This window comes from Limulus polyphemus, unplaced genomic scaffold (genome assembly GCF_000517525.1).
Source record: "Limulus polyphemus unplaced genomic scaffold, Limulus_polyphemus-2.1.2 Scaffold3951, whole genome shotgun sequence".
Classification (NCBI taxonomy): Eukaryota; Metazoa; Arthropoda; class Merostomata; order Xiphosura; family Limulidae; genus Limulus; species Limulus polyphemus.
Genome location: NW_013669561.1, coordinates 2,869 through 15,375, shown reverse-complemented (window position 1 = coordinate 15,375; position 12,507 = coordinate 2,869). Strand labels below are relative to the sequence as shown.

Sequence of the window (12,507 nt, the reverse complement as noted above, 5' to 3'; positions counted from 1 at the left end):
GTCAACTCAGTTGTTTAAATTATCTTCCAATAAAGTCAACTTAGTTGTTTAAATTATCATCCAATAAAGTCAACTTAGTTGTTTAAATTATCATCCAATAACGTCAACTTAGTTGTTTAAATTATCTTCCAATCAACTGTGAATGTCAAAGATTGATAATATTCATCAAGTTATTTATTAAATACACGTGTACTAGTTAAATGAAACATAGTAATCCTTCTATTACCAACACATAAAACAGACGTTTAGGGCCAACATGATTAGAATCTGTACCAAACTTTACCCTCTACTACACACCAAGCTTTTACAGAAGATAAAGAAGAAAAAAAGGACATATCTTTATAAAGAAGGGATGTTCCGAGTCTTAAGATATAAAACCACTATTGTACAATGTAGTACTCATACGACAAATCGTAACACTTACAAACAATATGATTCTCAGGGTTTTAAAGAAATATTTAAAACTGGTAACGAAAACTAAGTGATAGTACGTTAAAATCTTAAGAAGTATGGATAACCCGAGCTTTAGAGAAGATTAGTAAGCAGAGCTAAGTAACGATATATATGTCCTTACATAAAGTGAATTCCTCGGGTATGAAAAACGTCTGTGACATTTGTAACGCAAATCTATGTAACAGTATGCTAAATCGTTACATAGAACCGTTGCATATTTGGGTTTTAAAAAGCTATCTAAGAGGAGTAACGTAAAGCTAATTAACAATATATTCAATATTTACATCGAACTAATTCCCATGTTTAATAAGGACTGTATGACTGTACACAATGGTGGGTAATAATAGATTAAATCGTTATGTAAAACAATTATCTGAGCTTCATTAAGTATGCTAAAATAGTATGTAAACTGTTACATAGAATGGATTACACAGGTTTTGAGGAAGTGCGTGAGGTTGGTAACAAAAAGCTAAGTAACAATATACTAAAAAGTTTTATAAAATGGGTCACAAAGGTTTTAAATACGTAACGATATATTAAATAATTACAAAGATGGATTATCCAAGTTTTAAAGAGGTGTGTAAGATTGATAACATAAAGCTAAGTATATCACATCGTTATACAGAATGGATTATCCAGGTTTTATATAGGTGTGTAATATTGGTAACATAAAGCTAAGTATATTACACCGTTACACAGAATGGATTATCCAGGTTTTAAAGAGGTGTGTAAGATTGATAACATAAAGCTAAGTATATTACATCGTTATACAGAACGGATTATCTAGGTTTTAAAGAGGTTCGTACGATTGGTAACATAAAGCTAAGTATATTACATTGTTATACAGAATGGATTATCCAGGTTTTAAAGAGGTGTGTAAGATTGATAACGTAAAGCTAAGTATATCACATCGTTATACAGAATGGATTATCCAGGTTTTATATAGGTGTGTAAGATTGGTAACATAAAGCTAAGTATATTACATCGTTACACAGAATGGATTATCCAAGTTTTAAAGAGGTGTGTAATATTGATAACGTAAAGCTAAGTATATCACATCGTTATACAGAATGGATTATCCAGGTTTTATATAGGTGTGTAAGATTGGTAACATAAAGCTAAGTATATTACACCGTTACACAGAATGGATTATCCAGGTTTTAAATAGGTGTGTAAGATTGGTAACATAAAGCTAAGTATATCACATCGTTATACAGAATGGATTATCCAGGTTTTAAAGAGGTGTGTAAGATTGATAACATAAAGCTAAGTATATTACATCGTTATACAGAATGGATTATCCAGGTTTTAAAGAGGTGTGTAAGATTGATAACATAAAGCTAAGTATATTACATCGTTATACAGAACGGATTATCTAGGTTTTAAAGAGGTTCGTACGATTGGTAACATAAAGCTAAGTATATTACACCGTTACACAGAATGGATTATCCAGGTTTTAAAGAGGTGTGTAAGATTGATAACATAAAGCTAAGTATATTACACCGTTACACAGAATGGATTATCCAGGTTTTAAAGAGGTGTGTAAGATTGGTAACATAAAGCTAAGTATATTACACCGTTACACAGAATGGATTATCCAGGTTTTAAAGAGGTGTGTAAGATTGATAACATAAAGCTAAGTATATTACACCGTTACACAGAATGGATTATCCAGGTTTTAAAGAGGTGTGTAAGATTGGTAACATAAAGGTATATATATATATTATATCGTTACATAGAATGGATTATCCAGGTTTTAAAGAGGCGAGTAACACTGGTATCGCGTTTGTTTGTTGTTTAGCGCAAAGCTACAATGGGCTATCTGTGCTGTGCCCACCACTGGTATCAAAATTAAGTATTTAGCGTTATAAGCAATCAGACTTACCGCTTAGCCACTGGTGGGGGGGGGGGGAGTAGATTGGTAACGTTAATATATACCGTTACATCCAACCTATTCTCAGAGTTTTAAGTAGGTATATAAGATTGGTAATATACACAATTAACTCCCCAAATTTAAAAACGACTAAAATGTATAATAAAGAAGCAAGTAACAACAGGTTAAATCGTTATGTAGAACGGATTGCCTGGATTTAAAGAGGTGTGCAAGATTGGTAACACAAAACTGAGGATTTGTTTAGCAAATCGTTACATATATTAAATTCCACGGGTTTGAGAGAAATGCATTAAGTTGATGACGTAAAGCTGCTAAACAACATATCGTTACATAGAATGGACTTCCCGCGTTTTAAAACGGTCTGGTAACTCACAGCTAAGTAATAATATATTAAACTATTAAACAGAATTGGTTTACCTGCTTTTAAAGAGGTCTGTAAGATTGGTTACGTTTGTACAATCGCTTTATAAATCAGATATTCCGACCATTGGATACCCATGCTAACATGTATATTTAAAAGTTTGGTTACTTCATGTTGCTATACACACGACATTTTAAGTCAAACAGACTACTGTTACTAGTGTATGTATCTATGTAAGTTTTCCTTTCTCGATTATTTTAAATAGCACAGAAGACATCAAAAAGAAACTGTAAACTGTTTTAACATATTGATCGCGCTGTTTGCCGCATGTATAAACTTAAAATTAAACTGTAACTTTCTGGAAATTATAACACTCAACAACTATATTAAAGAAATTTACATTTACCACATCTTGTGGACGTTGATTAATAATTTTTGTGCTTCTACGCTCGAGATTAGCTAGTCACATAACCGAGTAGTAATTTTTGTTTTTTCAGGGCTACCTACAGTTAATCTTCAAACTCTGATTTGTGCAAACCATGTGTAAACTTACTTAGTAAACTTACTAAGCCAATACAGACTTGTTACAAATTACAACTTTTATTTATAAGATCAATTAACAGTGGTGATTTAATTTAGTCGTATTATTACATACAAAGATAAATGATTGTATTTTAAGTACAAATAAATAAAAACAATTTTGTAAAATTATACTAGAAGGTGCATCCTTGGCATATATATTTCACTGACTTGGGATTCAAAGCTGGGTGCATTTCTACCAGCTTTATAAGTGGCATTAGCTGCCTAGCAATTCGGGTATAACCATGTTGCCAAAGTATTTTTAGGCCTAACTGTAAGACTGCCTCAATCCAATACCCAAGTATGCAACCATATATGTACCTTGCACCGTTTGCCCTCATTGGTCAACAAACAGGAAGGATGTCACGTGAAAAATGTGCCAATCCATACACTAATGAGCTTTACCCATCACATTTTATGTTGTTTACATGACTTCTAAGATCTACAACATACATTAAAACAGATTATTTGATTGATATTTGCAATCTCACTGTACACCAGTTCAAAGGTGATGCGTAAGCATTACTCTGATATCACCTCAGACAATGGAAACAGGACACAAACTACTTTTATTTTGACACGTTTGGGATAGAAAAACTTGAGTTCCAAATGTCCCAACGAAAGTGTTTAAAAAAGATATTTTCCACACACAGTTTTGGAAAAAAAATTCAGTAAAAATATTGAAGTCCCACACCTTACACTATAAAAAAATATATAAAGTTTGAGTTTATCATACGCTATCTATCTGTAATAGATTGTATATATCAATCATAAGCTAACAATAAATTAGGTATATATTAGGTTCACCTTGAATACTTGGTGATCACACGTGACAATAAATAAATACATTTAATGGATTGCTGATAATGTTTCTGTGCTATTTTGTTTCGTCTTTATCGAAGTTATACCTTTATGTGGTTACACTGACCTTATTATTTTTAAGTTCTCGTTAGATGGCGCCACATTCATTATAAAGTTGATATTACCAATTTTAAACAGAAGGAACTAAGTGTCAGATTCTACATAATTATGCATTTTTGCCATCTGATTATGTAGATATTTCTGTTAATAGACAAATAAAAATAACGATCACGTAATTTTCAAAATGTTCAATATTAAACTTATTATAAGGCAACTCAAAATCCCACACACAACAATTAATCCACGGAGACCACACTTTACATAACCTTCCACGTGTACACCAAATTTTTAACCCACAAATTGCCAGTTTCGGTGGTGCTTTAGGTAGAGTAGACATAGTAAGTCTCGGCATAGAAGTCGACATGTCGTCCCTTTTCATTAAAAGAGCAAATGCAGCTCATTAAAGTATTCAAATCTACTCAAATTGCCTATTTGTTTTTATACTATTAACCACCAGTTGGGTCAACCTATTTCAGCACTTTGAGTGATTTTGTCTTTCTGTCTGTTACAACAATCAATAAAGAAAAACTGACCAAGTAAATTAATCATTTTCTAAGAAAAATACACAAGAAACCAGAGTTGTTATTAACCAGGGATCCACAAGTTGTTTACTGCATAAATAATTTAGAAAAGAGCCTTATTCGTATTGTCATTCAAGAATTAAAAATAATTCAATGAAGGGAAATTCTGACCATCAATTATAACATTTAAAGATCCCGAGTTCAAAATGTGATAATTTCTAGAAATAAACATTGTAACCATTTTCTACACATGCCAGTGTTTATTCTTCTCCCCATTACTACATTGTCATTTTAAAAAATAATTAAATTAAAGAGGTGGTTGTTTTTTAATGTAGCATCACAAGCTGTTTTAAAACACTTATATTTTTGAGAAACTTAAAATTACAAATACACACCATGAAAACAAATCCAGATCGAGTCTTTAAAACCTACTACTTTTCTTTTTTACAAAAATTATAATAATAAGATACAATCTTCCATTGATGTATGGTAGTCTTTTGTATAGGTCATGGATGATTCCACATGCCTGTAACCAACATAGTCATGGATGATTACACATACTTACAAACCTGTAACCAACATAGTCATGGATGATTACAGGTAGTTACAAACCCGTAACCAACAAAATCATGGATGATTACAGGTACTTACAAACCTGTATTCAACAAAGTCATGGATGATTACAGGTACTTACAAACAAGTAACTAACAAAGTCATGGATGATTACAGGTAGTTACAAACAAGTAACTAACAAAGTCATGGATGATTACAGGTAGTTACAAACCTTGTAATCATCCATGACTTTGTTAGTTACTTGTTTGTAACTACCTGTAATCATCCATGACTTTGTTGGTTACCATACTAACAAACCTGTAACCAACAAAGGCATGGATGATTACAGGTAGTTACAAACCTGTAACCAACAAAGTGATGGATGATTACAGGTAGTTACAAACCCGTAACCAAAGTGCTGGATGATTACAGGTAGTTACAAACCCGTAACCAACAAAGTCATGGATGATTACAGGTAGTTACAAACCTGTAACCAACAAAGTCATGGATGATTACAGGTGGTTACAGGTTTGTAACTAACAAAGTCATGGATGATTACACATACGAACTTGTTACCAATGGGAAACCCAAGTCATCAGCTCTTCATCTGTATGTTTCTATACTGTATGGTACAATATGCAAATATATAATTTGCTAACTTAAAACGTGATTTACTTTCAAGATTTTGTGTCAAACCTATAAAGTAATAAACTGGAAAAGATGAGCATGACATAATATAACCAGAAAGATCTTGACAGTCATGATGCAGTAGTCTTTGTACATAAGTAATACTTGCTATCAGCTAATTTGTTGTTCTAGTTTTACTTAAATTCTTTGTGTTTGTAGTTATTTTTCTTAAGTTTGTATCAAGAGAGTTATTTGTTTAATAATCATAAAAATGAAAGAAAAAAGCCTTATAAAGATTATAGCAAACTGAAACATCATTTAGAGAAAATCTCTGTATATGTTAACTAACATATACAGTATACTTTCACTTGGTTAATAGAGAACATAGCCAGGCAAAAAACTTGGCTTCATTAGTGACTGAACACAGTCAGGAACAAAGATTAGCCCAAGTTCTGACAGAATATAGCTAGGTACAAATATTAGCATAGTTTTAACAGAAAATAGTCATGCAAAAAAGATCAATTCCAGTAGTGGATAAACAATGTCAGTTTCGAAGATTAACATTAAAGAGGCCAATATTCACTGGTGATTACAACATGTCTCCATCATGCAATCTCAACATGACCAATTTTGACACCAGAAGAATCAAAAATTGGCTGTATGTTTGGGACCTGTAAGAAGGTATCTCTATACCAAATCCCATGTAATTAGGTTGACATACACATGAAGAGTTTATGAAATCCCCAAACCACACTCTCCTCGCTGAAAAATTAAGCAAAAGACAGAAATTCTCAAATTGTCTATATGTCTGTTTGGGACCTGAAAAGAGTATCTTTGTACCAAATTCATGTAAATTGGTCAAAACAGAGATCAGTACTGGAGCAAAATCCCTAAAATTATGGGCCTATTTAAGCTTTTGATCCCCCAAAATGCCAAAAATTGCCATATTTCCACATTCGTGTATGAATATGTAAGGAACCTGTTAAAAAGTATATTTGTACCAAATTCCAGAATGACTGAAATATGGTGGAGTAATTGTCAAAAAACCTTAAAATTATATTTTTTGTGTCATTTTGACCCACCACTACCACTAATTACTAAAAATGGGAAAGTCCACCATTATGTTTATCAATATGTGGAACCTGTAGAAAAGTACCTTTGTACCAAGTCCCATGTAAATTGGTCAAAAAAAAGTTGAGTAACTGCCCCAAAATTATGCCTTTTTTGTTAGCTCTGACCCCCTAAAAAGACTTGAAATGGGCAACTTTAACATTTTTTGTATGTCAATGTGTTGAATGCATGAAAATTTATATTTATGCCAATTTTCATCTTGATTACTATAAGTATGACTGTACAGGAGCCCAAAATATATATTTTTGGGTTGTTTGACCTTTGATCCCATAAAATCCTTAAAAAGGCCTAAACCAAATAAAATGAAAAAGTTGTCAGGAAATATTGGACAAAAGTATAACCCTATCAAGTTTCATATTAATCTGCCAAGAAACGAAAGAATGGTTGTTGAATGAAAAGTGTTCGGAAGAAGAAGAGTATAGTAAAACAGCATGTCTCTCTTTGGAGACATAATAACTGGTCTACTAAAGCCATAAAGGAGAAAATCAGAGATAAGTACCATAAGGTTTAGAAGTTTAAACTGACAGATAGATTTAAAGATTTACAGGACCATAAAAACCTATGGATTTGGTTAAAAAAGAAATTAGAAAATCCAAAAAAGGGCTTATGAGAAACAACTGGATGATAATGTTAAGACTGTTTTAAGTACATGAAAGTAAGAAAAATGTCGAAATGGGGATTGAATCTTAAAAGGACACTAAGAGCAAGGATTTTGTTAAGGACTACGAGATGGTTGAGCTTTCAAATGTTCTCTTCTGTTTCATTTCTGACCATGAGCATTCAATGAAAAAAACTGATCTGAATTGTGTAGGTATTAATCCTTTGGTGTTAAGTAGAAAGATAGATTAATAATTGACATAGTACCAGTACCAAACAAGGTTTCGAAGGAATTCAAAGATCAGATATACAAGTTTCTCTCTTTCATGTGTTTGGTAGGCACGTGAGTTGGCTAATGTTTTTTCCTTTTTTGAAAAGGGATGATAAGAGATGTCCAGGACATTATAAACCAGTAAGTCTTACTTCTGTACTCGAAAAAATTGTAGATTCTGATGAAATAAACGTTACATGATCATTTTGTAAAACATTATATCATCAAAGAAGGCCAGCATGGACTCACCAAAGGGAAATATTGTTTTACTATCCTTTTTTCCAACACATTACTTGTTTCCAGGATAAAGGAAAGTTGTGATAGTGTACACAGATTTTCAAAAAGTTTTTGATAAGGTGCCGAACAGAAGATTAGTTATGTAAATAACACTGGTTGGGTTGGGAAAAGACTAGATAATGGATTATATGGTTGTTGGACAGGTGAAAGCAAAAGGTTGTTACTAATGAAGTCCAATTAAACTGGACCCTTGTTACTAGTAGAGTACTTCAAGGATCAGTATATTGGCCTTTACTTTTTCTTATTTATGTCAATGATATCGACAGGGCATAGTTAGCAAGTTTGTGTATTTCTAGTTGTATTGGGTTATCATCCTTCGGATCATACATTTAGTACAAACCAGAACCAACTCAACAGCACATCTGAAGAAAAGAATCTTAGCATAATGGTGGATATTTCATTCAAGTCATTGATGTTACGTTCTACAGTTAATACTGAAGCTAAAATAATTTTAATTCATTTATAAACAAAGTGATTGTTAGTCAAAAGAGAATTATTTTTCTATACATATCACTATTAGGCCTAACTTGGAAAACTGTGAACAGTTTGTTTCTTTATATATGAAAGGATATTGACTTATTAGAAAGGGTTTAGAGAAGGGCTAAAAAATGATTCCAGGAATGGATGGTTATCTTGCAACTTATTTTCTCTTGCGAGAAAAGGGTGATCTTGTTATATTTTACAATATTACTTTGGGGATTAAAAGAAAAAGGGCCTCCGATTTGTTTATGCTATATTCTGAAAATAATGAGGCAAGAGAACATAAGTTAAAGATTCAAAAGAGACAAGCTGTGCTCCAGTTAAGCCAATAGATTTTTTGTAACAGAGTGATCGACTTGCAAGTTTTTGTTGTCAGTAGTAGAGGCCAGCCCTTTACAGGACTAAGAGAGGAACTGATGGAAAAGAATAGCCTTAAAGGACCAAGTGGTCCTTTGTTGTCAGTATATTATGTTATGTAATATTTACTAACAACTTATCAAAAGTAAGCTTACTAGATACATCAGAGCTAAAACTAACTTGTAAATCATTGATGCTAATTATTGATAATAAACTTACTATAATTATTTAATGTCATAAACTAACAGAGAACAAAACTAAAACCTATGATAGTTAAAATGCACTGTTAACTTGTTAATGTTAATGGTACAACATCAGAATCTTCCAAAAACAAAAGGTTTTTAGTCAGGCAATTCATGCTAGCAAGAAAAGTGGCTGACTAATTCATATTTTGTTTTAGTTATTACACAGTAGGTAAAATTTTGATAGCAAGATAACAAATTACAGCAGCCCAGCTCACAAAACTTACAATTTTCTACACCTAAAATTTGATTTCATTAAGTTAACAAAAACAATTATATAGATTCTCCAGGATTTATGAATTATTTACAGGAACAACAAGAGAAACAAAGCCTTTTCTATAAAAACATATTGATAAAATGAATGTGAATATGTATCTAGTTACTATCTTATTAATATTAAAAGTTATGTTTTCAGCCAATTTCATCAATTTTATATACCCCATATTGAAATACACAGCGTACAATCCAAATCAGGAAACAATGGTGAAATTTTTTGTTAAGTATAAAAATGGTTAATATACATTCTTGAATATGGTTATGTATTAAAATCAATAAGTACAACATGGCTTGGAACAGTGTGTATACATAGAGAATTACTCTAGCAAAAATATCATCACAAAAACAAAATTACACCCCATAAACCTTAAGATAAATTAATATAGACTTTAATAGTTTCCAATCTATCAAATACATAATTAAGGTACATGTGACTACCAAGGTTTCTATTTTGCTTCTCTTCCAGTAAGGCAATCAATCACACAGTTCAGGCATTTGCCCTCTAGAGGGTGTGAAAAGACACTCTTAACATCAACTGCCAGCATGAAGAAATTATGTAGGATACAACTAATACACTATTATATAGCAATAGGTAATGCACTGTTTAAATTTCAACCTTTCTGAAATGTTGTTAATTTTTTTTTAAAGTCTAAAGTTCAGATGTTACTGCACCCTGCTATAATACTCTGAGTATTAGACACTACATTTTATTCACTATCTTCTACCATAAAATTTTAATGGGAGATTTAATTTTCCTAAATTCATGTATTAAAATTACATACAAGTTACTGCGAGTTGTGCTCATTAATCATAGTTTCTGATCCAATGAACAAAAAAATCAACTCATAATAAACCATTTGACACATAATATTAATTGTCCAATATTTTTCATACAACATTAACCCATAACTTCATCTAATAGCAATCAGCCATAGCACATGTGCATGACATCATTTTTCTACATCTGTCCTATCAGTGGTTTACAGCTTAATTATTACTTCCAAGCATCATTATACCCCATGAATGTACCTCCACTTCAAATATAACCAATTAAAATTTCAGTGCATTAGCTCTGCTACTTCCAAATTAAAGCCAGTGACAATTGTAAAGATGGTACTTAATACCATTTATTCAATAAGTAGTAGAGTATGTAACCCTAAATCATCAAACTTTACAAACATTTTGCAAAAAATATCAAAATAATTTTTAATGAGCTTTTAAAACTGCTCTGATTACCAGTAAAACTAGTACACTTATTATATTTTTGTCAGCTTTCTGCATTACGATGATCAATCACTTTAGAACGTAGTTTAACACCAGGTAGTAGCTGTCTATAATTTACTCACCATTACTTGACTTCAGATCTCGATGAATAAGTGAAATTGGACCCTCGGAATGTAAGTAGTTCATGCCCCGAGCTATCTGTATTGCCCAACCAACTAACACATCTGGAGGAATTGTGCGTCCACTAAGTACACGGTTCAAAGGTCCTCCTCTTGAATATTCCATTACTAAACATAAGTTTGGCTCCTCAAGACATACACCTTTCAATGTGACAATGTTTGGATGATTAAGGAGCCAATATATTTTGGCCTCTTGTCGCACACTTTGTGCTGTAGCACTAATATCTTCATCTGGGTCTTGGCGAGCAGCTTTCACTGCAACCTCTTCCCCTTTCCAAAATCCTCTGTACACTTTCCCAAAACCCCCTACACCAATTACTTCTTCTAGTTCTAATTCAGAAAACTTGATTTCAAATGGTTGCTTAGAATCTTCAACACGCTGTGTCACGAAATTGCTGGGAAAAATCCCAACCTTATCGCCAATTTTGCCTGTCCACCATCCCTCGTCCCCTGAAATTTTGGCATCTTTGGAGAGCACTTCCACCTGTTCTCCCCGACGCAATGACAGTTCGTCCTCACCTGCGGCATCATAGTCGTAGAGGGCTGTCCACAACCGATCTTCATCACGACCATTTTCGTTTCGCAAACCAAACTGATTAGGTTCCATGGACAGGAAAACTGCACTAGGCATCCGTCAAAAAGTTGGGATGATTCCTCCAGAACTTTATATTTGTTGTCTCAAACCGGTGAGGGGTCCTCCTCTCCCAGTCTGTTGTTATAGCCTGGAGGCTACCACTAGGCCTACGAGGGCAACTCATTTACATAGCTGTTGGTGGCTTTGGTATTCTAGAACTGCCTACATAGCTTAGCTTATTTGATAAATTTTCTTGTTTTATACATATCAAAACCATTTTAAGATTCCAATGTTACAAACTCTCTTCCTAATATTAACTTGTTTCATCAGTATGATACGTAGGCCTACCTCCCTATGTCATACCGCAGTGTATCAAACCACCTTTGAAAACCATTCACTCACCACTCAGTAGTTGCAATCTGCTATAAGGATGGTAGGCGGAGCGACCTGTGACGTCACACGTAATATGGCTTCCCTTGTGACGCCCATGTGTTGCGAGATACACACGTAGGTCGTTACGCCACCACTTTGTTCAGGGTCAGTTCTATGTTTGAATTACTAGTAGAAAACCCTTTAGAAGTGTACCTCAAATATACATATTTAAGGCTTTGTTTTAAAGCCTTATTTCAATTTTTATCATTGCAAGCCAGAATACGTAAAATACTTAGCGTGTAACTTATATGTGGATGATAGATATTAAAAAATCACAAATTTATTTTTATTATCAAAGTATTGATGAAAAAAAAAGTTAAAAATCATTATCAGTAATTGTCTTTAAATATAAAATTTTTCAGTTATGCCCCCTAGTGGCACAATAGTATGTCTACGGACTTACAGTGCTAGAAACCGAGTTTCAATACCCGTGGAGCACAGAGAGCCCACTGTGTAGCTTTGTGCTTAATTACAAACAAATAAACCGTTTCAGTTTTTTTGGCGTATTTGATATAAATTTAATTGAAGATGTTCCTTCA

General features: G+C 32.9%; 1 protein-coding gene across 2 annotated transcripts in view; it reads right to left on the bottom strand.

The window, feature by feature from the left end:
* LOC106470334 (mitogen-activated protein kinase kinase kinase 9-like) overlaps positions 1 to 11,893 on the bottom strand; it is an 85,907-nt gene extending 74,014 nt beyond the window's left edge. For both annotated transcript variants that reach the window (XM_013930885.2, XM_022398952.1), the window contains exon 1: positions 10,906 to 11,893. In XM_013930885.2, the coding sequence (XP_013786339.1) occupies positions 10,906 to 11,593 (688 nt within the window). In that variant the 5' untranslated portion in view covers positions 11,594 to 11,893. The remainder of the gene's footprint in view (positions 1 to 10,905) is intronic.
* Between the last annotated feature and the right edge of the window lie 614 nt (positions 11,894 to 12,507).